The following is a 26801-nucleotide window of genomic DNA, read 5'->3' on the forward strand; positions in this document are numbered from 1 at the left end:
ACTGTTCTTGTCTTTCGTTTCTATCCTCTGTTCTTCCCACTGGCCCAGAATGTTACTGTAGTGAATGATTATGGCAGTGCCTGGGACTTAACACTGATCAAGGGCCTCAAATCACCTGTTAGTGTTTCTAATTTCACATCACAAGACAGACTTAACCCATGCAACTTCCTTCCATTTGAAGACACAGGACCCCAGAGCCCTCAAAAAGATCTATAAGGTTAGAATTACCAAGTGGAGTCAAAAGCATTCAATCTTTTCTTGCAAGTCTAAATTGATCCCTTAGAGTTTGGCTAGCTGGACATAAGCAGCAAACTTCAAGCTATGACCAAATCATGACTGTTATACCGTGCTTCTCAGGCACCTCATAATTATAAAATATGCGATAAATACAAGTAAATAGGTACCTGAACAGACTGAGTACTTAAGTACCCCAAGACTTTTTTGATTTCATGTACGCTATAAAATTTGGGTTATCTGTCAAAAGACAGAACTATGCCTTCTGCTATTCTGACTTCCTATTCTGAAAAGAAGGGGGATGGATTGATACCATAGCTTCAAATTCCCCTGAACCAGTCCAGCAGAATACTGTCTTTCACCAATCTAATTTTGGATAGAAAATTTCATCTCCTTTTAAAAAGAAACATATCCTGCTGCTGCTGTTGCTGCTAAGACAGCTTTATAATATTAACCCTGTTAGCAGTTTCTCCACTTGGTAAGACAACCAGATGTGACCCAGGCATGCTTCAGATCATGGTCCTCTCCCCACAGCAAAGAACAGGCAGCATGAACTACACAGACCATTTCCACCAAGGAGAATGTTGCAAGGCACACTGTACCTGATTGCCGAGGAAGAACTACAGACAAAAGAGTAAAGGATGGAGGAAATGAAGAAAAAAAAAAGAGAGAACATTTTGTCAAATTAACACTAAGGAATAAAAATCACGCAATCCCGTTACCAGTCTTCAAGCATATTCTTCGAGAGCTCCTGCCATGGGGGCATGGTTTTACAAATTATAAAGACCTAACTTTTCCACTCTACTGATTGCTCTTGTTACTTCATTTCTCTCATAGACAATTAGAAAACAAACAAACAAGAAAATAAAAAGCAACAAAAGCAAGCACAAGATTGCTTACAGTTTATTTACTAAATGCCCCGGGCTGGATACAGGGGCAGAGTCACCCAACACTCCCCAGCTAAGAGGAGCCCAAGGGTGGTTTTGGTGTACTTTGAAGACATTCTGATGTACTAATGGAACCTAGATTTTCCTATTTCTAACTCGGTGCAAGTAACTGTACAATCTGAACTCTCTTTACGAATCCTAGGTTTTCCTCAGGACTTTAGAGAATCCGGATAAACTGCTAAATAGATTTTAGAAATGCTGTTTCAGATTCCTTCTATCCCCTAACCCTGGTCCTAAAGCAGCTGAAACACAGCATAATTCATGGTCAAATTATGCCCACAGAACAGCTTTCCAGGGAAGACTACTGAGCCTGGCGTCCCCTTAGTGCATCTAGGCCCTATTGGTAACCCAGCTCAGGGCAGACAGAGTATCCCTTGGAACCTTGAGAGAGTTCCTCCAGCCCTCTCGGAGCCTGGGAGCCACTCAGGCTCACACTGACCAGCACTTCGGAGTGATGGGTTAGTCTTCAGGTAACTGGCGCAGGTGACACCATCTCCCTAAAGATTCTGATCAGCCAAAGAGAGGATTCTGAAATATCTCCTACACTGGAACTAAAGTACGAGCTACTGTTAGCTAAATATGGTACTATTTTTCGGGTGGAATTATGTAGGGCACTAAGCTTAACCCAACAGGACACCTGACATTTGGAATCTACAGACATGAGAGAGACCACATCTTAAGTCCCCCTGGCTCCGGTCCTCCCAGCACGGGCAGTGGGAAGGTGGAATCACCCAGCCTGCGGGGCGTCAGGCTGCTTTCACCTGTAAGGGCCACGTGGAAGGAGCCACCACCACAAAGGTCTGGTTTTCTCTTCCTTACCCGATATTTATTCTCTCCAATCTGCTCCACCTGAAACCTTTTTGCACATTTGCACTGAGCCACTTGTCTTGTGACCTATTGGTTGTAAACAACAAAAAAAGGAAAGTGTGAAGGGTAAAACAAGACTTCCTCTTCAGAGAAACAAAGATTTTTACATGTAAGCAGAAAGCTCTTCATTATATCTCTTTGAGGTATTTTAGGCTTTTGATATATGCATTTATCCTTTACTCCAAATTAATACATGTTACACATTTGCTTCCAAGTTCCTTCAGAGAAATGTGCTAATATGCGTCAAAATCAAATCAAATAAAGCAAATTATAAACTGATTTAAATTTCCATCTAGGAGACTCTGAGTCCCAGAAGTCAGTCCTGGGGTGTTCCGGGCCATACCCAAGACCTGACCCACTAATCTCTCCCTTTTCAGGATCTCCCTTTTCAGATCCTAGGATCTCCATGTGTTACTAATGAATTTGCTATTTTCCAGGTGATGGGTGCGATTTCCAATGTTAAAAAGTCCTTAACTAGGCAGAAAGCTTGGTGGGTACACATCATCTTACACATTACTTCACATTTTACTCCTTAAAGGCTTGCTTTAAAGACCACTCCCCCTGGATCCTGATGTGGGGTGCCCAGGTCTGAGAGAGGAGTCTGTTCTAAGCAACACGGTCCCTATGAACCAGGATGAGTTTGTAAGTTTGTGAACTTTGGAGGAACCACACAAATGTGACTCATTGGAGTGGGAAGTCATCTGGACTGAAAGAGAGAGCTCAATAGCCAGACATCCTCTGGGGCAGCATCCTCCAAATGAGGACCCCCAAACAGACTCCAGATAATGACCCTGTAACAGATAAGCCACGGGGCTGATATGGCCATTTTGCCCAACCACTACGGTCAAAGTGTGTTCCAAATACAGTAACTTCCGTACCTCATCTTCAATTTTATCTGCGTCCGTTGTTGGGCGGTAAGCGTCCTTGTTGGGATGGAGAGCAGCCACAAATTCATAGTAATCAATGTAGCCATCTCCGTCTCGGTCAAAAATGTCAGCAACAGCAGTCATCTCCAACTTGGTGGTAGGGAACTCTGGAGAAAAGTAATCACATTTGGAAAATTAAGAGGGCTTACTTGGGTTGCTGGAGGGCATGCAAATACTTCTTGAAAGAAGAAATATTTATGTCTTGCTTTTCTTCTGAAAAGCACTACATGCTCATTTAGAAGATATGATGTTATAGAGAAGATTTTTTTTTAAAAAAGTCACCCAGAGATACAGTACACAAAGACTACTCACTGTTAAGTTTTTTGGTGTTTTTGCTTATAGATTTCCTCCACCCCCATGCGATTAAAAAACCCAAAACAGTATTTCAGATATACCAAAAGACATAATATTAAAACTACCCACAGATCTACCATCCAACATAAGAATTACTCATCTACTCTTATCCACCGTTGGATACTTCGATGATTTCAGGATAGTGACAATTTGGAATAGGATGAAGTCTTTCTATGTTTCAGTAACTGCCTTAGGTTCTTGACAAATTGCTTCCCAAAGGAAGTATGAATATTTATAGTAGCCAGGGTGATTTATTAAAATGTGAATCAGACCTCTCAGGCGAAAACCTCTGGTGGCCTCTCACTGTCCCACTGCCTCTAGAATAAGAGGTTAGATCTGCTCTCTTCCCCAGGGCCTACCAGGCCGCACACGAACTGGCTGCTGCTGGTCCTTCCAACTTCATCTCTCGCCACTCCCCTAAATCACGACACCCCAACCACGTTAATCTTTCTATTCCGACGACATGCCAAGTTCGTGCCCACCTCAGTGCTTTGTACCTGCTGTTCCCTTTGCCTCTAACTATTCCCTCAAGTATCACCTCTGCAGACAGGCCTGTCCTGGCCAGCCGTGTAAGGCAGCACAGCTGTGAGATGTGCCTTGTGATCCTGGCAAGTCACTTAGCTACTTTACGCTTCAAGTATTTTTCCTGCTAAAAATGAGATCATGTATTTTGTAAGCTGTTATACAGATGTCAGGAACTGGTATTATGAAAAATGTATTTTCTCAAACATTTTACTTAGAACCTCATCATGCATTCACGAAGTTGGCTCCTTAATCTATAACTCAAACGGGTTTTACTTGCCACACTGTGTCAATAAGACCTGTTTTGTTTTGTTTTTTAAATTTCCAGCAAAACGAGGTTCTTCTTTCCATCAAAATGACAGACCAATTTTAGTAATAAGCAGTCACATTACTTCTTCCATAAGACTATTGCTTTAACTTCAGAAAGGCTATTTAGCCAGAATATCACCTGCTTCCACCAAGTGCAAGGAATCCAGGTGAGACCCACTTCTGGAACTATGAGTGAACTCACTGGATGCTAGAATGCCATCAATAAACTCCTGCCGTGTTATCTTCCCATCCTGGTCCTTGTCAATTCGCCGGAAGAAATCCATCACCCGAGATTTTTTGTGATTCATCCAACGCATATACTTTTTCCTCCAGACATCAAAGTCAAAGTTGGCAAATTCCTTCAACTAGACAGAAATCGTAGGTGTCAACAAGACTTATGATTTTGGCCCTCAAACCTGCCCGGAGCATACCCAAAGTTTCAGACATTCAGTAAAGCCATGCAGGCCTTCCGGAGGGGCATCAACAATGATATCCACGTGCTGTCTCTTTGGTGAAGGCACCATCTGGGTCCTTCACTTAGAGCCATGATTACTGACATGAGCCGTGGTATAACGAAGCAGTGAGAAAAACAGTAACTGAACGACCACCATGGAAAATACGGAGCACAGAGAACAAGAATGGGTGGAGCCAGCCTTGCTTTCCCTTTGCACTTTTCCAAAGGATCACCTTCTTAGATGTAAGGGGATGGAGTCTACCCCAGAAGAGAAGTCCTTAGCACTCCTCCCTTATGTGATTTTGATAAGAACTATGGTCACACAGAGGCCCATGTCGGAAGGCTCATGTTTCCCATGAGATCACTTGAGCTCTGGCTGGAAGCATTAAGAATCCAACCCTGCACGCAAGCGTGTTTCTTTGGAATGGCACCAGAGGGGGCAAACTGCCCGCCTGATCTCCATGTGAAATGTTCGGCTTTGGCAGACAACAGCAGGCCTGTGCAGTGCGCAAGGTGATGTTGAGCTGCTGGGACTATGCTAGTGGGAGAATCAGAATGACTGAGACAGCGCAGCAGTTTCCCCCCTGGCCTTTCAACTCCAAAGCTGGAAGGAATAGGGAAAAAAGAAAAAGCCAAAACCCAAATATGCTTAAAACTCAACTGACCTACAGAAATAACAACAAAAAACACAGAACACTCACTTCCGGGCATAGCTGCTTTGATACGCACAAATAAAAAAAATATAAAAGGTATTAGAGATTTGTTTTAGAAACTAGGATGTGTAGTACTATATTTTTTAGGTTGGTTAATGATACTTCAAAATAGATTTGCTTTTCGTAATTAGTGAAGACTAGTGGAATAACAAGGTCATAAAGTTACCCTTATTTCATAATTGTGCAGCTTATATCTTCACACAGAAGGCCCAATAATGGTCGTTACTGTGATCAGCTCCACACTTGGAGGTAACTTTGTAAAGTCATGCTCCTGATTCTTGATCACAGCCAGGTGCTGAGGAGGGTCGGGTCACAGGCCGGACCCTCAAATGGACTAGGTGCTGTGACCTACCCTGTTGTGAGTGGTCTCCTCACACACGTGCTTGTCTCCTACAGGCCCTGAGGGACAGAGTACTGGCTCACCCTGGTCTCTTTCTACTTCTAGAGAAGTTGGTCAAGGCACACAGCATAGTAAGAGGGCCTTCAGGTAAGAAGTCACCTCCCTCCAGGGAAGGCTGCATGGCAGGGCCTCACCTCCTCCAGTCGATCCAAGGCGTCATTCAGCTTCCGCTGCCGCTCCAGCGCTAACAGCCACACCTGCTGCCAGCGGGCGGACAGCTGGTTGATCCGTGGGTTTTTCGCTTCGGACTGTGAAAGGATTGGCATGGGAGGAGGTGTGGGCTGACTCAAGGACTTCCCTAAAAGGAAAAATAACTGCAAGATTAGAAAAGCTGGATTTGTCCGTTCACGAAGAGAAAGTGCTGGATGTGTTAACTCAGGACACCTTTAAAATGGTATCCAGTCAGTAAATGTGAAAAGAAACCTGGGACCTGGCAACATTCGGGTATTACACATACTAATTTCCAAACTCCGGCCCCTCCTCCCAGCCAGCAGGTATTTGTCTCACATCTTCCATTTATTCTGTCCTTCGCAAACTGAGGAAAGGTCAACTCAACCAAAAAAGCAATGGCTCTACAGCAGCTGATTTATCTGGTAATTAAATCAGTGCAAACCAGATGTAAACAGCTAGCGCTGATGACTGCAACAATGGAAAGGCCACTGCAAAAACAATCCGCTTGACAACTCCAAAACTTTACACCAGTCCAAGAAAACAGAACATAGTTACTATGTGTTGGTGTAAGAAAAGTGAGTTTCAAAAAAAATATTCTAGTTCAAATCCAATCTAGTCTTTGGAAATGGAAAAGGTTTTTGTTTTGTTTTGTTTTAAAGTAGGCTCCACACCCAACATGGGGCTTGAATTTACAACCCTGAGATCAAGAGTTGCACGCTCTACCAAGCCAGCCAGGTGCCCCCAAAAAAGAAGTTTTTTGACAGGGTTCTGGAAAGTGCTCATCTTCAAACAGCCGGAATGAAACACCCTAACACAGGAGGCTAGAAACATACTGCTGCCACTGCGGGGTTTCTCGATGAAAGGGGTGTGAGCGGGCTCTACATTCTTCCTTTTGTACGTCTTCGTGACCCGGTCCACGTCAGGCTGTTTGCGAGTCATCTCCTCCATAAACGTCTGTCAAACACAAATAACAGGGAAGAGACTTCAGTGTTTTCTTGGACTAAGAATGAATCAGGCAACTTCTTACAAAGCCCAAGCTCAGGACGGAACAGATGCCTTTGTACACTGTCTCACTCCTTTCAGGAAACACAGCTGAGCAAGGCACTTCATCAGGTGCTGGAAACCTGAAGGGATCAGACATGGCTTCTGATTCCAAGGAGCTCACAGCTGAGTGAGGAAAACTAGGAAGTCAGTGCAATGAATGCCACCCAGGATGGCCAAGACAGACTGAGGATGAGCACCCCACAGGCTCAGGTGCCACGGAGAGCTGCCTGAGATGGGCCCCACGGGAGTGGTGAGGGATGAAGAACTGGCCAAAGACTGGGTGGAGGGCAGTCTTAGCAGAAGGCACGGTGCAGAGAGAGCCAGGGAGCCTGACGACGTAGTGAGCCAGGGCCCTTCAGATCACCAGCTGAGCCCAAGATGCAATCAGAAGGACGGCAGGGACGGCTGGAGAGGTAGGCAGGAGAAAGATCCATTAAGGCCTTGTGTTTGGCTAAGGGACTGAGATTTAATCTGGAGAGCAATGGAGGGCAACTGAGCCATTTTGATTTGGAGAAGAGACCTGATGAGATCCTTATTTTAGAGCTATGGTTCCTGCTTCGGTGTAGAAGGCAGAACGTAGTGGGGGAGGAGTTAGGAAACTACTGCAGTAACTGAGGCAAAACATGGTGAGGGCCTGAGCCAGCGCAGGAAAGACGGAACCAAGACGAATTCTGGAAGCAGGACAGCTAGAGCCCGGGGGTTGGCCAGATGTGGGGGGCGTAGGGAAAGGCACGCATCCCAGACACATCACAGAAGCTGGGTGGACAAGGAGGCAGGCTTGAAAGGAAGGCAGGCTGTGGCACGGATAACATGGAGTTTCAGTGGTGCCTCTGGTTTACTGTACGTCTAGACTTCTGGAAATAATGGTACTGGAGATGAAGAAACAGACAAGAAAGGTTTGGATTATAGGCAGTGGCTGAAGCTGTTGGACTAGGTAAGACCTCAACAGTGTGAGAAGAGGGTCAAGAATGGAACTTAAGCAAACACAACACTAACAAGTGGAGAGAGGAAGAGGAACCAGCTGAAAAGACTGAGAAGGAACAGGGAGACGGGAGAAAAACAAGATGGAAGGACAGAAGTCAAAAGAAGTTTTCGGAAGGAAGAGGCAACTCTGTCACATGTCAAGCAAGACAAAGACTGGAAGCATCAGTTGGATTTAGCCCGTGGGATGTGACTGGGACAGTATTAGTGGTCTGATGGGGATGGGAGCCATACCCCCGGGGACCTGGGGAGTGAGTGGGAAACAAGGAGAGAAGACAGGGGACCAGAAGCTTGTTTGAAAAAGGAGGGAAGGAACAATGAGGGTAACTCAAAGGGAACACAAGGTTGAGAGGACACGTCTAGAAGGTTTGGAGGAAAGAGCAAATAGAATTGGAGAGCTTGAAGACACAAGGAAAAGAGGAGATCACAGAAGGGAGAGGGGGTGGCCTTGAATAAGAAGATAATCTCTCAGTCAGGAGAGAAGGTGTCAATGTGGGCAACCTTGACAGCAAGTACAAGGGGTTTTCAAGGGTGAGGCTAATTATTCATATACACTAAAAAGACTGTATGTCCACAGTATAACTAAGCAAGAAGCAAGATCCACGCTTGCATTCAGTATAAATGATCATGGTGAAAAACCATCTTTGCCTCCCAAGGATATATTATGAACACAGCTCAACTGAGCTTTCCTTCGTTCGGTTTAGTTTGATGTGCTGTTCTTGCCCATCTCCGGGTTCAGGCAAGAGATCTTTCTGCACCCAGGTGTAAAACCTTGGCTGACTTCCGAGATGGCCCAAAGGACTCCCACTCCTGGGGTACACGCCCTGTATCAGCCCCTCCCCTTGAGGGAGGGTCACACCTGTGGAAAGAATGGGAGAATCGCTCCCTTGATTACATTTTACCATGTAAGTTCTGCCTGAGCAGGCTGGAGGCCTCTCCTGCTGGCGCTGAAGACCTAGGCTGCCTCACTGTGAGTGCGCCGGGCAGCTGAGACCTAAAGGCAGCCTCTGGGAGCCAGTGACTCCTGGCTGACAGCCAGCAAGAAAATGGAGACCCAGGTCCCACAACCACAAGGAGTCTGATTCTGCCAGCAACCTGAGTAAGCCTGGTCGAGAGCTGCAGTGCTGGCTGACACCTTGATTTGGCCCAATAAGACCCTGAGAAGAGGACCCAGAGGACTCATGCCCAGACTCCTGCCCCACGGAAACTCTGAGATAATAAACATGTGTTGTTTTAAGCTGCCAAGTCTGTGCGAATATTTATCATAGCCATTTAAAAAGAAATAGGGCAAAGGAATGGGCTCCATGAGCCACGTGGGGAACGCCTGCGGCCGCCCAACTCAACTACCACACCTGATGCTCGGCGATAAGTGCTTTCACTCGGTCAATGTTCTGAGGGATCGGCTCCTGGTCCCGCTGAATGAGGGTGGTCTCAGCCCACTGGATCCACGCCAGAAGTTCCTCCAAGAGCTCGGCGTTAGCCACCAGTTCTGACAGGGCTGTTTCAAGACGCTGCTGGTGCTGCTTAGCCCAGGTCAGGACCTGGGGAGAGAGAAACCATCGCCTCTCTCAGTCGAGCACATCCCTTTGTTTCCAAAGTCCATTTTGTCATCTGATCCTAACAATGACCTTCAGGAGGAAGACCACTCAAGCACTCGAGAGGCCTCACAATTACTGTAGTGACAGAGCTGGAATATGCAATCAGCACTCCTGGAAGCAAGTCTAGTACGTACGCCCTGTTAAACACAGGATTTCTCGGGACGAGGGAAAACTACAAAACCGAGTCCGCTGGAATTCATTGATGAATACATCACTACACCAGCACTATTCTTCCATTATCAAGAAAACGATCATTACTAAAATGCTAACTTAATCCTTATTGAGCTACCCAGAGTGAGGAGAAATTCCTTATCTGGGGGGTGGGTGGAGAAAGCTCAGTAGCACTTTTCCCTATAAACCCACCACCTGGGGCACGTGTCGTCTTCCTCTAAAACCAGGAACTCACCTCCTCAAAGCGAGCTCGGATGATGGTGATCCAGTGCTTGATGGTAGTGATGCAATCGGGGTGGCAGGCAGCCAGGATGGCCTCTCCCATTGCTACCGCTGTGCTAACATCCGCTCGCTTTTCTTCCACTTTCTTCATGAACTCCTAAACAAAAAAGATTTGAAAACCCGAACTGAAGAAATCTACTCTAGCGGCACTGTGAGTTTACACTGTGAGGGGGGAAAGATTTCAACGTATTTTTTCCTCCGTGTGTGTTCACACAGGGCCCTACAAGCCTCCATCCTGGTGTCTCTGGTACTTTCTTTCCAGTTCTGAAAGATGTGAGGAGGTGAAGGGTTTACGTAAGAATGACTGTCTCTGCTACAGACGACAAGAATGAGGAAGGACACAGGCAGGTGCCCCCTTTCCCAGGTTGGGCGTGACCCTTGCCCTATTCTGAGTTCCTTTCTCCCTTTTTAAAAATCCTGTTTTAATTCACTTCTGTGTGTATAAACAAACAGTACTGTCTTGGACAAATGACAACTATAAAACACTGTAATGCTTTAGAAATACCAGCAACAGAATACCCAATGCCAAAACCAAGATTAAAATCGCCTGGTGGGTAACACAAAAAGTAAAAAAGGAAGTATTTTCCTTTTTATTAGGACAGATTATGGCCCCAGATACTGCATCATATTCTGCAAGAGGCTCAGGGCCCGAAGCTGGTAACATAAAGAAAGCCAAACCAAGCTGTGTGCAGGCGAGAAGTCTAGAGGGTGGACTAGTCCACAGTTTTCTTTATATGATATCATGTTGTTTTACTTGTTTTCTATCAACATGCATCACTTTTGTAAAAACAAATGAAAGACCTTTAAGGTGTCACAAACCCCACTGGTGATTTGCCTCTCATCCCTACTATAAACCAGTAAGCTGGGCCCATTCTGGATTCAGTCCTTCTGACGTGTGGTCTGAAATTCCCAAGCAAAAGCTGCTCTCTTTTGGTGGTGGGCAGCCCTCACCCTGGTGGGTGGCCTGGGTCACTGAACCCTGGGGCTGGATTACCTTGTGGGTGTCAATGAGAGACTGTAAGGCCTCTGTGTCATCGGGAAGTGCTCCCCGAAAGCGAAGCGTTTGCTCTGCTTCAGAAAGCCACTCCAACAGCATGTGGACTGTGTCCCGAAACTCTTCCGCCTGAAATAACCAAGCACAAGAGACTGAACTTCTCTGCAGACCAGGTACTGAACACTGGGGTATGCCAGGGACGGGGCTGGGCCTGAACTCAGTGCATCATAGGCGCTGCTGGCCGTATCAAGGCCCCCCACAGAGGTCATCTTTCATTTGTAGATCCTGGAAAACCAACTGAAATTTTTTTCTCTCTAATACAAATGGATGTTAAAATCTTGTAGAACATTCACAATATCAATGTTTGACCTTTTGTTCCTTTTGAGGCTGGCTGGAACTGATCCTAATAAAGAAACAAGAATGAATCTGCTCAGATCTTCCCCCTTGGGTTGTCCCCACCAAAGTCTCTGACCTGTTTTAAGGCCTGCTCAAGTCGGCTTTGTTTGGAGACAGAGAGTTTGCACACAGTGTCCCAGCGAGTGCTCAGTTCCTGGAGCTGTCCTTTCACCCACGTGGTGTCATCGCGACTGTTCTCAATCAGCTCTCGGCCCGACCGCTTCAGTACCTGAACGGTTCCTGTTCGCTTTCCCAGTTCCTTCTGGAAAACCTAGAAAAGAAAAACAGAGGAATTAATTTACTGAGAAATGTTTTGAACCCAAAAAGCAAAACCACAGAGGAAAGGAATCTCTTAGTTCCTTTATCCTCGGTAGGTTCCAGTCATGTGTCTTTTACGCAGAGAGAGGCAGGACGATGTGTGAGAAAGAACCACCGGGAGAGGTGGCTCTAAAGGTAAGTGGCATGGCCCTGGGTAAGTTACTTAGCTGGAGTCCCAGTTTCCTAACTTGGAACACAGGAATGATGTTATAGCGAAATTTTCAGAACTGTGGGAGTTAAGTAAGAACACATCTGTCACGTGCACAGTAAGAGTTTGATGTAATTTCAAGTAAAGCTGAATGCTCTGTGCTAAAACAAGAGGACAGTACGGAGGTTAACACGACAGATGTAGGTTACACATAAACATTGCTGTGCATGGTGCTGGGCTTGCTAGGGCCAAAAGCAATTAAAACAAGAACTCATTTTCATTTTAGGAGTCAGTGGAAATGGATATCTTGAGGGGCTCCTAAGTTTAAATTCATTGTGTGACGCAATGGAGAGATACAAAGAGGAAGGGGGGGAAAACCCCAAGGTGAACTTTACACACTGCCAAATCGGAATCAAAGCAATCGGTAAAATCTGTGTGACTGACGCAGAATCCCAGTAATAGTCTAAGTACACAGAGTGAGGAGCGGCCGTCTCTCCGACGAGGAGACACAGGCTCATTTTGACGTCCTTTCTCCCCCGGATGGGGAGCATGAGCAGAAGGCCCGCAGAGGCGGACGACCCGCCGGCTCTGGCTTCAGGCGGCCCGGCTCCCGCCCCTCACCTTATGGGCGTCCATGAGGTTCATGACGAGGTCGAGGTCCCCGTGCACGGGCTGGTCCTCGGCCAGCTGCGGCTCCACCTTGTACAGCCAGTCGACCAAGGCCTGCAGAGCGTCCATGAACTGGCCCGAAAACAGCAGGGCCTCCTCCAACTTGTGCTGCCTGAGAAAAGCACACAAACCTCACTGTCTGCAGAGATCCCTTTTCTTCGGGTGGCTCACAGTTCTGACTGCGGAATGGAATACTGCTTGAGCTCGAGAGAGAGGGCCCTCCATGCTGGACTGGTTTGCAAAGAGTAAAAAGTGACTGAGAGATACTCCTAGACATTTTTCATCCAACTACTCCTAGAATGGAGTAAGTGTAGTGTAGCAGGTGGTACAGATGCCCTCCTGGCACCTTAAGAGTCCAACGGTTACACACGAGGATATACCCTAATGACCCAAGATCTGTGTTAATCATTTTACACCACTCAGGTAGAGGATGATGGTTTTGGTCACGTTCTGTAGTCAGGATTGCAACTCCTAGCTCTACACCAGTTGTGTGACCCAGGACTTTCTCATCCCCTCTTTGAACCTCAGTCACCTCATCCAAAAAAAAGGGAGTACAAATAATACAAACGTACCGTGTTACTTACACAGCATAGTGGATAAAAGTACAACCTACAGAACCAAATCTAATAGCTTCAAACCCCGGCTCTGCTGCTTAGTAGCTGAGTGACCCTGTGGGGGAGTTAAGAAACCCCTTTATGATCATTTTTCCTCATCTGTAAAAGGGGAATAACAGTATCCCCCTCAGTGGTTGTTACGAGGATTAAATTAGTAGCATCTGTTTGGCATGTGCTCAGCAGTAACCACCCAGTAAAGTCAGGCATTATGATCGTGGAATGAGGTGATGCATCCAGAGGTTTTGCTCGCTGACACAGTGAGAGAGTGCCTGAGATACCTGTTAGTATCACAAACTGGTCATTGACAAATATTTGGAGTTAGTAATCTGTTGCTATTGACTTGAGTTTACGGGCCTCTAATACGGTAGGATTCAAGCTTAAATGAGAATTTTAATATTTTATTCGACTTATTTCATAACTCTCATTGAATGAACTAGAAATATTGAGATGTCACAAAACCTATTATTGATGCATTAGCTTTATGGCCATTTTATGGAATCCAGTAACAGTCTTTGTTAGTTTTGGGATAATATACAGAGCCACAAAGCAAATATTCACACTTACCTCTCCACAGACTTGCCACAAACAGTATCCCATTTGTCTCTGACTTCTCCCAGTAAATTGTCAAGTTTCTGAGTGTCATCAGGAAGCAAAGTCTTTTCTTTCAGGGCTCTGCCAGTTCGAATTGTGGTATCATACACAGGCTGCTTGCCACCAAGAGTTTTCTGAAACTCCTGTTTCCAAAAAGGAAAGAAAAAAACCGATGCTAAAAGTCAGATGACATCTTGATTTGGAACAAAGAAAAATTTTCAGTACTCAGGTTGGTAATCAAAATATGAATGTCACTACCTCTTGAACAACAGCTTGTCCTTAAGAAATTTATAAATTTTTGTTTATACCATATACAGCAGTGACAACTTCTAAAACCTGTAGTTTTAACTGGTTACTCCCACAATCACTTTGTTTGAACTGTTATTCAAACGAACGACTCTTATGGTTAGACATGGTCTAGATATAAAATGGAGTGCTGGTTTCATCACTTTGACTTTCCAACATTAACTGACTTTCTTTTGACTAGCTCTGACCTCCGTTTTTAGCAATCTTCAGTGAATACCAAGCTCACGACCTAAGAGCCATGAACCGCTTTACCTTATGCTTAGAGAGCTGGAGTTTAATTTTGTCTGGGTCATTGGATATCTCCAGCTCCGAGTCCAGGTGACTCTCTGCATCTTCTAGCCAGTCAATCAGTTTTTTCCAAGCTTCATGGAACTACAATTACATAAAAAATAACTTATAACAGGAATGACTATGCAAACTACACTTTCATGCAACTCATTCCAGAGACTCCACACATGCATCCCAAGGTTGTTCAATAAATTGGTGCCTTTCTTCCATAACTCACTTGTTTTGCCCGCTTCCTGGCATCGTCCAGTGATCGCCCTCTTTCAATAGACCGCTGGACAACCTTCTCCCATCGAGACTGGACGCTAACCAGCAAATTCTTGATCAGAACAACGTCCTGTTTTTGGCTAAGGAACTTTAACTGATTCCCAGTTTGATCCAGCTCAATGATCTGGTCTCGATGAGCATTGACCTCATTAGCGAACACCTGAGGGGAAAACGTTGCTCTTTTTAAACTGAGAACAACATAGAGGAGCTTCTCTTCCAACTAGTCCTTTCAAAAAGGGAACATCGTAACGTCATAGTTACCTTGTGCTCCTCAATCTGGGAAAGGACAGTATTTAGAATCAGGCTGGGAGGAGAGGCGATGTTGAGATTCTGCTCTGCTAGAGTGAGCCAGTTGATAAATTCTTGCAGGGAATTCTGGAATTCCGTTGCGAGGTTGAGGGCCTCTTCCAGCTTTGACTGAATTTTAATTAAAACACACACACAAAAGGAGAAAGTGCCGAATTCAGGAATTGTAGCTTCAAGGACAAAGGCGTGAATTGTACACCAAATGAAATGACCTCTAAAAAGGAAGCCTCATTTAATCAACCTCCAAACATGCCTTGCTTACAAAAAGGGGGGGGGGGCAATTCAACGTTAGTGTCTGAAACCAAAACAACCACATATGAAAAGGAAAGAGCACGATTTGCAGCTATGTTGCTTTCTCTTCCATTCCCCACTTCCTGGGACATTAAAGAATAGGGATGAAACTATTCAGTAAATTTAAGTGAACAGATCCTTTAGCGGTGACAGCTGCAGGGGCTGCAACTTGTTTGGGGCAAAGCCTCACTTCCCTAGAATGTACTTTTGTGGTGTAAAAACAACTAAATGAAAAGCGCTTTACTGTTAACGATGATGCCTATGCAGTGCTGTTTAAGTGTTTTCAGAAAACACAGCCCCTGAAAATGTATGAGGCTGGAGCTTATTCTTTTTTTAAATAAGCTCTAGGGCCAACGTGGGGCTTGAACTCACAACCCTGAGATCAAGAGTTGCATCCTCCTGGGGTGCTTGGGAGGCGTCTGCCTTCAGCTCAGGTCACAATCCTGGGGTCCTGGGAGTGAGCCCCACATCAGGCTTCGGGGAGTCTGCTTCTCCCTCTCCCTCTGCCCCTCCCCTCTTGTGTGCATGCTCTCTTTCTCTCAAATACATCGATAAAATCTTAAAAAAAAAAAAAAAAAAAAAAAGTCGCATGCTCCACTGACAGAGCAAGCCAGGCACCCCTGAAGCTCCTTTTTAAGCTACAAGAAGAAAAGGTGATAAGAGCCATAAATTCTAAGCAAAAATCTGGCAACATTAGATATAAATTTTTAGACACTTCGATCTAAATCACAATGGCAAAAACAATGGCTCATTCGGGGCATGTGCCACTGCCCAAGAATACAACCCAATTCCAGAGTCTACAAGCTCCACCCTCAGAGATAAGCTCTACCCACATACCTAAGTGAGGGCCTCTGTCCCTGGCCCATCTACCAGGCAGGCACAGTGGAATAATGACATGTTGTTAAAAATGAATGTATCTAAAATACTCATAGAAACCCAAGACGTACATGATAAATGTTAATTGCTGTTAACTGAGTCATACTGTAGAGGTTTTTCTCTTTGTGTTTTCAGGTTACTTTTGTAACCTAGAAAAAGACTATAATGAATGTTACAAAAACGTAAGACCCAATCAAAAACCAATTAAAAGGAAGAAGAAAATCTCCCTCAAATTTATCACAGAAATGCAAGTCCCTAGATGACAGGACATCTCTCCACATCATTTTATCTGTATCTTCTATCTAGATACCACCACACACATTTAATAAATGACTTTAGTGAAACTGAAGTGTAATGTCCTACGAAATCCAAAATAACTATCCTTGATATGCGGCCCTTGTTGGACCAGTTCCACCAGTGATGGATCACTATTTCTTAAGGCAACCTGCTCCATTGATGGGAAAACCTTCTAGAAACTTCTTGATTATGAGCCAAAATCTGCCTCAGATTCTTTAATTAGTCTTAGTTCTGCATTCTGCAGGAATAACAGAGGATAGTCTAAGAATTAGAACAAAGCCTTACACTCAGCTCCTCTGGTCATTCTTCATATAAGAGAAGTACCAGACCCCACACTAAAAGAATTCTAGGAAATTAATGCTTCTCTCAAAATGTTCATTAGATATGTGAATATTTGTTTCATGTCCTTTCTGCCCACTGAATTTCAAAATGATAGGGTCCACGCCTTTGCTTCCACTATACACCTAGCTGCACAGTGCCTGGTACATACATGCTTAAGAACCACTGAATGAATGGATGTCGTCAACAGATTTGAACACGTATCTTATATTTGATCTGCACAGTGTTGAGGGATACTCCAAAACTCGGTATTCATAAAACCAATGTTTTGAGGCCTTGATCCCTGATCACTTTTCTTTTGAAGAGAATTTGATTTTTGAAGAAGAACGGGAAGAGGTCACATAATCTACCTGTCTCCCAATTTTTAGTAAAATTCTCTGCACACTCCATTTATACTAGAGTCCAAATTCCTTGCGGAGAATATTAGCCCGACTTCCTGCATGCTGTTCCGACCCTCCCAATCCCAAACCAGTGACTCCAACTTAACCTTGTTTTTCAGTAGGAACACGAATTGGTGATTAATATGGGCTATATAAGTCCATCACTGAGCAGTAACAGCCTGTGATGTCTTAACTGGTAAAGGCAGAAAAGGAATAAATAATAAAAGCAAATATCAGCAGAAACTAGTACCATCAATGCAACTTGACACAGATACAAAATAGAAATTTAACAGCAGAAAAGACAGCTTGATTAGCACAAAAGCGATCCTGAGGGTATCAGTTCTGAAACTTCTGGTACCATGTACTGGTCTTTGAAGAATCTTCACAGAAACTAGATGGTAATTACATGTAATCGCCAAGCAAACTACTCAAGCCCAGTAATCACACACTGTATTTTGTGGTGATACCTTTCTTTCTTCCATCTTACTGCTGACCACATGCCACTTCTGTTCCAAGAGAGCTACACTCTGTTCTGTCTTTGAGCCAGACCCAGAGTCGTCACGGCTTAGAAGCATGAGCCTGCCCTTGTCAAGCAGTTGATTATAAGTCTCTTCCTTGGCTTTCAGCTGGGAATAGAGTTCCTGCAAAAAAACAAAAACAAAAACAAAAAAAAAGAGGCAAGAAAGAGATTGGCAATGCCAATTCCCCGAGAGACACCCACACACAGATTTATGAGCACAGTTGGAAAAGTCCAGGAAGGCCTCACTCTTGATTAAAACCATTTCTTTTGGATTCAGTTCAACTGCTGAGCAATGAATCCTACCATTCTTCATTAAAATTAAAATAATTTTGTTATCAAGTAAAGAGGATTTCTTTAAGGATCAGAGATCACAAAAATAGACCCCAATAATTTATTTCTGTTTCCTCAAACATTTGCCTAGAAATTATGTTGCCTTTTTTCCCCCTCAGCCCCTTTCGTAAAATATTGTCAGTATCTACTGACTTCCTTAAGTGCCCCAAACACTCTTTTCCTAAGTGGAGGCACATCTGTGTTATGTGTTTGTCTTCTTCATGCTCTCACCTTCCAGTCAATATCCTTGTGCCAAGCGACTGACCAACTCAAAATTCACCAATGTATTTCCAGTCAAGCTTTCCCGTCACCACTGCTGCCTGTGGTAGGGGTATTAACGCCCACATAAAAGCAGCCATCCTTAAGGTTGTACTAGATTGTCGGTAAAAATGCATACTTTGCAGACTCTCAGATACATACACGTCTGTGAATTCAGTAAGGAGCTGCTGAACAGGGGTTTATGTTCAACTTCAAGAAATGTCTATTACCATATGTGTATCAAGCTGTTCCCTAGCAGTTTCAGGAAGTCCTCCTGTGGGCTTAGAGGCAGAAAGTTGGGTCTCCATTCTAGTCAGTTCCAAGAGGAAATCTTCAATTTCACTGTGGAAACCCTGGGCCTTTGAGAAAAGACATATCAGCAAGGTCAGTGGTCAATTCTCAGCTTCAAAAGTAGACTTCCTAAATGACCATATGAGGAGCCTATCCTGAGGGAGGAATTCTGGGCTGCTCTCAGGGTGGTTCTGTTGCTGGATTAGCATGGAGCCAATATAGTTATTTATTTCTAGAATCTAGCAGAATCCTTTTACTTCATTATAACCTATCATTGATGTCTGATAATAACTTGATGAACTGAATGACTTAGGTACTATTGTAGATGGACTGGCGGGGGGGTGGGGGGGCGGGAGGAATCCTGACTTGATGCAAGAAATAACCGAATCCGTCAGCAAGCTTTGTCGTAGCCAAGATCTACTAACTTTGAATAGTAACTGAAGAGACTAGACTACAAACAAATCCAAAAAGAACCACTCAATCAAAGGTATTCTTTCCAGACAAGTTCTAGCACGGAACTGACCTTCCTCTTAAGACATAAGAGTGGAGGGGATTCTACTCCCAACTGCTTTCCTTTGACTGACTCGGACAGGCGCTCCTCCGGGTGCTGTGACGTGCACAGCCCCACCTACCCGGCCTGGCGACACACGTACCTGCTGCAGGGTCAGCTGAAGCTGCTGCTCTCTCTCCTCCGTTTTCTGTAACACCGACTCCCAGCACTGGTTCATGGTTTCCAAACGGCTCCTTAGGCTGCTGGCATCATCTCCGGCACTAGACTCCAGAAGCTCATTGCCAGCTTTGTTGACGGTTTCCACTGTGGCTTGATGGGCCAAAACGTCATTTTTTAGAACCTAAAAAAAAAGTTGAACGCCATTTATTTCCATGGATACATCATCAAGCCTGGCTCTCTACGGTGCACACAACATCAGAAGGTTCCTGGTGACAACACTGGTCTCAAACCAACAGGCTTAGAGAGGAAAACTGAGCACTTACATGGTGCTTTGCGAGCTCAACTTCAATGACTTTTGGGTCTCCGCTTATTGGTCTCTGAGCGTCTAACAATTCCTCAGTGTGAGTCAGCCAACTCATCAGTTCCTCTAAGGCATGCTGGAACTGGCCAAGGGCCAGCAGAGCACCTTCTAGTTTGTGCTACTCAGGAAAAGATATAAAGGAAACATTTGTCAGGAAATTAGAAAACAGCAGCTAGTTGTCCAATGATGGACTCTACCATTTGCCTCACCTGTCTGTGGGCAATTTTTTCACCCAGGTTCTCCCAGAGGTGTTTGAGTTCCGTCAACGGTTCTCGAATGATGTCTCTGTCCGTCTCATCTGTAGCCTTCTTTAACATCAGTTCACCCTGGTGATTGAGCTTTTCCATCTCAATTTGCTGCTGGTAAACTTCCACTTTGAACTCCTACCAAAGACAGACTTCATATTAACATCAAACAAAGTCTTTAAAAACAAATGAAAAAGCAACCCTTCTTCCAAAGCCACTCCCAGTGACAAACCTTCATTTCATTTATCTGATCTTTAACAGTGTTGAGGTCCGTGCCGACAGGGGGCATGGTGCAGAGCTTAATCACAGCATTATCTAGCCAGTCAAACATAGCCTAAAATAAAAATACAAACGTCAAAAACCAAAAAAAAAAAGCACCAGCTGTTGGGAGAGAATTAGCATTATCTCTGCTGAAATAAGCAGACAGAATTCAAAGTACCCTGTGCTGCTTGTGTTTTTAGGTGGGAGGCAGAGGTAAGGGATAATGATCTTTACTCCAGTGATATGGAGATTGAAGAACGGAGCCAGTGTTCTTAGGATAACGTCCAAAATAAACTACACTCTGGAAAAACTAAATGTGAATAAAAGTTAGTATTTATCATGGCCACCTAGCAAGCTCAGGGTGGGGTGAAAGTACTGTGCCAAGCTGCACTTCAAGGTAACGTGGGTTTGGAACCTCTGGCAAGCAGGGACTTACACAGTACGATCAGCTTCACTGCAGAGCCACCCTGAGGGTAAAGATGATGATGAAACCATGGCAAGAAGAGGAGAACTTGGGAGATCAGTACTTTTCTCACTAGGAATGGGAAACTTAGGCTAGAAATACCAAAACAGCACTGTCTTAGGTTTGAGGATGCCCCAGTCCTGTAAAGGTGATCCACTCTGACGCTGGATATGGAATATGACAAAAAGAACACAGAATCTTCTTTCTGTGGTGGTCACCCTGTGGCCTCTCACCTGAAGTGTGTCCTGATACTGCACAGCGGCCTGCATGGCATCCTCAAGCTTTTCTAGCCTCTCTTTCCAGGTTTTGTTTAAGCTCTCCCAGGCATTATTCAGCTGGGGGAAAAACAGATTCTTTCATTAATATCAGTCTTCAGTATGAGTCCACTCATGTGTCATCTGAATTCCATATCCATTTTTCCACACCTCATCAATGCTCTTCTTCACTTCGGGCTTCTCCGTTTCTCCACAGGCAAAAATCAAATCTGCTCCAAGGATTCGAATAAACTCCAATTCCTCATGCAGACCATCTGTCTCTTCCTTAATAGTCTACATGTAAATGAACAGAACGTGAGCCAAAACAGAAAGCAGAACAGAACTTCCCAAACTTTGCAAATGTAGTTTATACCCTCATCAATAGCAGATGTTGAACAGAACTGTCAATTTCATGAAAGCCTTTCAATGTCCTTCATATTTCACCTACCCAGACAGTGAAACTTCAGACTCGGTTCATTTCTCTTTAGTTGTCTCTCTCACATACTACATAGATGTATGAAATATATTTATCTATATAAGAATATGTATAAACTAGTCTAGGGAAGGTCTAATGAGCTTCAATAGTTTACCAAAGGTTCATGCTTCCAGCCTCCAAGAGATTATAATCTACAGCCAGAAATCTATCATGGGGGTCGTGGGATCAAGCCCCTTGTTGGGCTCTGCGCTCAGCACGGAGTCTGCTTCAGATTCTCTCCTCCTATCCCTCCCTCCCACCTGGATAACTGATTTTGGGGAGGATGGGTTTGCTTCTGTCTCACCTCAGCAGCTTCCACCTGCTGTTTGATGATAGATGGGTCAATGCCCGGGCTTTCCAAGTCATGCACGATGTCCTGGGTATCTCTGATAGTGGTCAGGAGAGCGGCCATGTCATACCAGAACTTCTCTGCGAGCTCAAGGACATCGAGGAACTTAATTTCTCGCTCTTCAGCCCGAGCTTTGATGTCCTCCCAGAAGAATACCATTTGATCTAATTTGTCCTGGATTTCTGAGGGAATAAAGAATAGATATGAATGGGACTCTCTAAGTACTTGAATCTGCATCATCAGAAATTTCGCCTAGTTCTTATCCTTTAAAAAGCTCTAAAAATTTAAACTGAAGAACAGTTTTCTACCTTTGCTTTCTTATTTTGACATTTGTATTTTCCACTTATGTGGGTCTCCCACAGAAAGAGATCACAGAGGTAATGTGAAAATGAGTTATCATCTAACATAAAGGTATGGCTAAGATACAAAAGGCCAAGGGGAACCTAGATGGCTCAGTCGGTTGAGCGTCTGACTCTTGATTTTGGCTCAGGTCATGATCTCAGGGTCTTGAGATCAAGCCCTGCATCCGACTCTGTGTTCAGTCGGGAGTCTGCCTGAGATTCTTGCTCCCTCTTCCTCTGCTCCTCCCCCTGCTCACGTGCTGTCTATCTCTGAAATAAATAAAATCTTAAAAAAACCAAAAACAAAACTAAAAGACCTAACTTATAAGGGGGCTGAGATGAGAACTCTGTTTCCAGTGTTCTGTGTTGAAACTGTGTTTCCCACATAAAGCATTACAAAAGGTAGTTATGTTCCATCTACTATGGATACTGCAGCTTACTCATTTTCGGGGTTAAAAGAGCATTGGTTTCCTGGCTTGGGAATCTACCGATTATAATCTTGTTTTAATGGGGGAGATGTGTTCTGGATTCCAAATGACTTCCAAATGACATTGTGGAATACTCACTACTTGGGGCCTGCCTTCACATTCAATGAAATATACCTGGTGGGATGCTGGAGTAACCACAGCCTAGAATTTATTCTACCGATTTTCTTTAAAAATTAATTAGATTCAGGGGCACCTGGGTGGCTCACTAGGTTAGGCATCTGACTCTTGACCTCAGCTCAGGTGTTGTTCTCAGGGTCTTGAGTTCAAGCCCCACACTGGGCATGGAGCCCACTTAAAAAAAGAAAGAAAGAAAGAGAAAGAAAGAAAGAAAGAGAGAGAGAGAGAGAGAGAAAGAAAGAAAGAAAGAAAGAAAGAAAGAAAGAAAGAAAGAAAGAAAGAAAGAAAAGAAAGAAAGAAAGAAAGAAAGAAAGAAAGAAAAAATTAGATTCGTCAAGCACCTTTTGCAGCCAGATCCTTGTCAGCTCCCTGAGATCGCCCAATGAGCTCTTCTCCACGGCGCTTTAGGGCCTCAAAGGAAGGCTGCAGTTTTTCCAGCTCCACAGTGGCGCTCTTATTGTCACTGATGCACTCTCTGATCTTGTCTACTTCAGCAGGGATCAGTGGTGGCATACGCAGGCGAGAGGAGAGATTCTCCAGAGTCTCCAACATGGGCTCAATTTTATCATGGAACTAAACAAATGTTGGACCATTAGCCATCACAGTAATACTTCACCACATTTCTGGGGGAAATGTTAGGGAACAAGGCCAGGGTATAAATCTACTACTGTTTAGGATAACTTGCATTCAGCCTAGCCTGATGGCTGTCAAGTGTTAGGTTTGGCCTAAGAAACTGGTTTGGGCATAGCATACCAGTGCTGGCCCATCAAAAAAAGAAAGTAGATGTTTATTTTCAAAACAAACAAACAAAAAGATATAAGTAATATGCCAGAAATCAACTCCAGTCATTTAGTGCTGTCACAATACTCTCCCTACTCCAACTAGTGTGACAAGAAAGGGACAAGACCATGAAACTGGTGAGAGTCAGTGTGTCAACATCTCAGATGACATTTGCATGCAACAGATTAGACCAACAAGTTAGAGGCCCTCCACCAACTGTGTACATGAATGGGGAACTCAATATACCACATGATTTGGAGATTAAAGGTAAATGGCATGCAATTTAATAACCCACCATATGTAACAGTGAGAAGGGAAAATGTTGGCATGATGAAAGGTAATTAAGGAAGGCCAAATCTATGTTTATTCTAAAAGAACAATTTATCTTCCCACTTTTCTGGTATCTGAATAACATGACTATAATCATAAAATTTTCATTTACAATCTGAAGCAGAGAAGGGGGGAAGGGAACAATGAAGATAAGCTTGCTCCCCAAAAGCTCTCTAGAACCGACTCTGGATTCACTGGAATAAGGCTTATCAACTCTAAGTGTCTTACAGGGAAGACACAGTGGGATTTCCTCAACAAAATCACTCCCCACCACTACCTCACTTCTAGGTTTCACCCCAGGTGAGACTGGCATAATAAACCACACTAATAAAACTTATTTCACTGAAGTTAAGGAAATTTCCTTATAGGTAAATTCTTTCAATTCTCAGCTTCATGAGAACCCCGTAATCCCAGTGGCGGTGGGCACCTTACCTCTGCAATCTGTAATGGTGGGCGCGGTCAACACAACAATGAAATGTGACGATGTGGGGAAGACAGGAGCAGGCAGCAACAACACAAAGTAACACATTCCACAATGTGAGTGAGAGATGGGACGGAAGGTGGGGGGAGAAACTTGAGTAAGTACAAATATTAACCAAGAATATTGACACTAAACATAGGAATAAAATACCCAGACATGACAAAAATACCACTAACAGTAATATATTAGTTGAAAAGTATGTAGTTACATGCTTTAAAGTCCACTGCTGGTGGTTTATGTTTCTCTTTGGCTCTTACTTCTCCCTACTCAAGCATCTTTTTCTGAACCAGGAACTAGCTGGTGGCCTCCTGAATAAGAAAATTCATGTGCTGTTCTCTAAATTTCAAAAGTAAAAAGCCAAATAGGAATCGGACTTTTCTTGACACATTTGTTGCTTCAAGGTGAATTTATCCAAAATCATCCCTGCTAAAGACTCATCACAATATAAAGTTTTCAAGGAAACTGTCCACAGACGATATATGCCAGCCGAGATGAGTTTTACCCCCCTACAGTGTCAGTATACCAATGTTCCTTGGAATGAAAATGTAGACAGGCCAAGGTTCCTGGTCTACTGATGATGTATCATCAGCATGCTGGTCTAGACATTCGAGACCGCAGGGGCTCGCCTGACACAGAGTCCTCCTGCTTAGACTACAGGACAGGTTGAGGGGTCATGCGTTTAAGACACACACATACCTGAGCCGACTGGGAAACAGCTTCGTCGAGGGCCAGGGCCCGCTGGCGCACCTCCTCTTTTATTTGGGCATACAGGTTTTCTGCTTTCTGGTATTTTTCCTCCACCATTTCCCCCTCCTCGGGGTTTAACTCCTTTAGCTGTGGGCCTATCTTTAGCAGCTTATCAATATGGGGTTTGTGTTCGGCAATGGATTCCCTGAGTTGCTATGTAAAAAAATAAAGTGAGCGTTTTTGTACCAGTTTAATTTGCTTAAATATTTTGATCAGAGCTCATATCAACTTTGAGAGGAACAAACTGAATTGCTAAAAACCAGCAAGTCCCAGCATCTCACCATTTATGAAAGAAAAACCGAACACTTAAGTCTGAGGTTCTAACACTACCTAAACCTAATTTTCGAAAGCCATCAGATGTCCCATCACCCAGGAAGCCTTCCCAGACACATCCTCTCTTACTCCCCCCACCCGTCCCCGCCGATACAAGTTTAATCCCCCTCTTCTGTATATATAAACACTCCTGTGTACGGTATTATAATTTACATGGTTAAATACCTGTCTCCCTCCCCAAACTGAGAGACATTAGCAAGACAAGGCACAAATGGCAACATTACTAATAATCCAACCACTCCTTGACTTTATTGCCGGTTCCTTCAGTTTATATCCTTCCACGTATAGGAACACAGAGAAAGGAAGCACAAGCCATTAACCACAAATAAAAGAAACATTAAAAACTATCTTTAATGGTAACAGCATTAAGTGTCTACAGATCCCCTTTTCCCCTAAACTACATGCCACAAATGCTCTCTGCCCTTTCTTCAGGCTCCCACTCCAACCAGGGCCGAACCAAATGGAAAAAGCCACCCAGCCACACCCATCTCACAACATCCCTCGGTGGCTGGAAAGATGAAAAGTTCCCTTGGTGTTTACTTAGTTCTTTACTTCTAAATGCCCCGGGCTCTGATATCTCCATGCTTTTCTTTAACGCATTCATTTTAAGGACAAGGGAAAGAATTCAGGTATGCGTTTGTATTGTGCAAAGAAATTCTGATTAAGAATTAATTTCCTAACACAGAACTTACACCAGGTAGGCACTAATGCATATGTTGTTTTCAAATAAATCATGGAGCCCATGTTCAGTTCTGCAATGAAATAAAAGCCAGCATGCTCCTTACCCTCATCTCCTCCTGCTGCTGCCTGAGCTGCTCATGATCAATGGCCGGAGGAGGTAACTGTGTTATCAGTGCCCGGGTTTCCTCAATCCAGGGGCTGAGCTCCTCGTAAGTTTCCCAAAACTGGTTCACCAAGACCTGGGCCCGCTCAAGGCGGGTGTAACGCTCTGAATTGAGCAGACTAATGGCTTCGTACTGCTGTATTAGAGACTCTGTCTTTTCCTATGAACAACAAAGTATAATACTTATTACTCTTATGAACCCTTCTTTTAAGGAAAAATATAAGTGTATATACATTAAAAACCTTTGGTTTTTAATGCTCGGAAATGGATTAATTGAGCAAAATTACAAGTGATTTATATTTTCCTTATACTTATCTGAATTTTCTTTTTTCCTATCACATATATGTAATCTTTCTAGACTTTTTAGCACATGAAAGTAGTTTCAAAGACAGTCAAACAGAGCAACAGTCAGACGCACAACACAGCATTAACCTTTTAGTGAAGACACACAATTTCAGACACAGCATTATTATGGTGGGTCAGTTCAAGACAGAAGACCTCAGGGCCTGCAACGGGCCCTCCACCCATCAAGTTTCACTTGGCATTTTTCCTCTAACAAAAATGTCTCCATAAACCTGACACTTACGCTTCATACGTTTAAAGTGAGTAGCTCAATTTATGAGTATTTCTGAGGAAACAGCGGTTAACCACAACCTCTGCAAAAACAAACAAAACCGGTCTTTCCAAAACAAAACTGGTCTGATCATTTAGAAGGACGTGAAGAAAGAATATCTGTATATGGTTCTGAAAAATCTATCACAGATACTTTGAAAGGTAACTCAAAGATCCTTATGGACTGGAGAAGCAAATCCT

At 44.0% G+C, this 26801-nt stretch overlaps 1 protein-coding gene across 21 annotated transcripts in view; it reads right to left on the reverse strand.

Annotated features, from left to right (window-relative positions):
• MACF1 (microtubule actin crosslinking factor 1) overlaps positions 1–26801 on the reverse strand; it is a 329876-nt gene that overhangs the window by 14359 nt on the left and 288716 nt on the right. For 14 of the 21 annotated variants that reach the window (XM_087858405.1, XM_087858404.1, XM_087858409.1 and 11 more), the window contains 27 exons: positions 25930–26148; positions 24761–24964; positions 22815–23046; positions 21483–21709; positions 20875–20997; positions 20683–20784; positions 19958–20059; positions 19690–19863; positions 19443–19598; positions 19103–19300; positions 18389–18517; positions 17518–17691; positions 14823–14978; positions 14515–14721; positions 14262–14381; positions 13677–13846; positions 12451–12610; positions 11440–11634; positions 10968–11096; positions 9927–10070; positions 9275–9463; positions 6731–6851; positions 5861–6024; positions 4362–4524; positions 2927–3081; positions 2001–2075; positions 837–854 (listed from right to left, as the gene is read on the reverse strand). In XM_087858405.1, the coding sequence (XP_087714531.1) occupies positions 837–854; positions 2001–2075; positions 2927–3081; positions 4362–4524; positions 5861–6024; positions 6731–6851; positions 9275–9463; positions 9927–10070; positions 10968–11096; positions 11440–11634; positions 12451–12610; positions 13677–13846; positions 14262–14381; positions 14515–14721; positions 14823–14978; positions 17518–17691; positions 18389–18517; positions 19103–19300; positions 19443–19598; positions 19690–19863; positions 19958–20059; positions 20683–20784; positions 20875–20997; positions 21483–21709; positions 22815–23046; positions 24761–24964; positions 25930–26148 (4206 nt within the window). The remainder of the gene's footprint in view (positions 1–836; positions 855–2000; positions 2076–2926; positions 3082–4361; positions 4525–5860; positions 6025–6730; positions 6852–9274; positions 9464–9926; positions 10071–10967; positions 11097–11439; positions 11635–12450; positions 12611–13676; positions 13847–14261; positions 14382–14514; positions 14722–14822; positions 14979–17517; positions 17692–18388; positions 18518–19102; positions 19301–19442; positions 19599–19689; positions 19864–19957; positions 20060–20682; positions 20785–20874; positions 20998–21482; positions 21710–22814; positions 23047–24760; positions 24965–25929; positions 26149–26801) is intronic. The other 7 variants (XM_087858408.1, XM_087858407.1, XM_087858406.1 and 4 more) reach the window with 1 other exon arrangement.

This window comes from Ursus americanus, chromosome 33, assembly GCF_024610735.1.
Source record: "Ursus americanus isolate L20-20 chromosome 33, mUrsAme1.1.p, whole genome shotgun sequence".
Lineage (NCBI taxonomy): Eukaryota > Metazoa > Chordata > Mammalia > Carnivora > Ursidae > Ursus > Ursus americanus.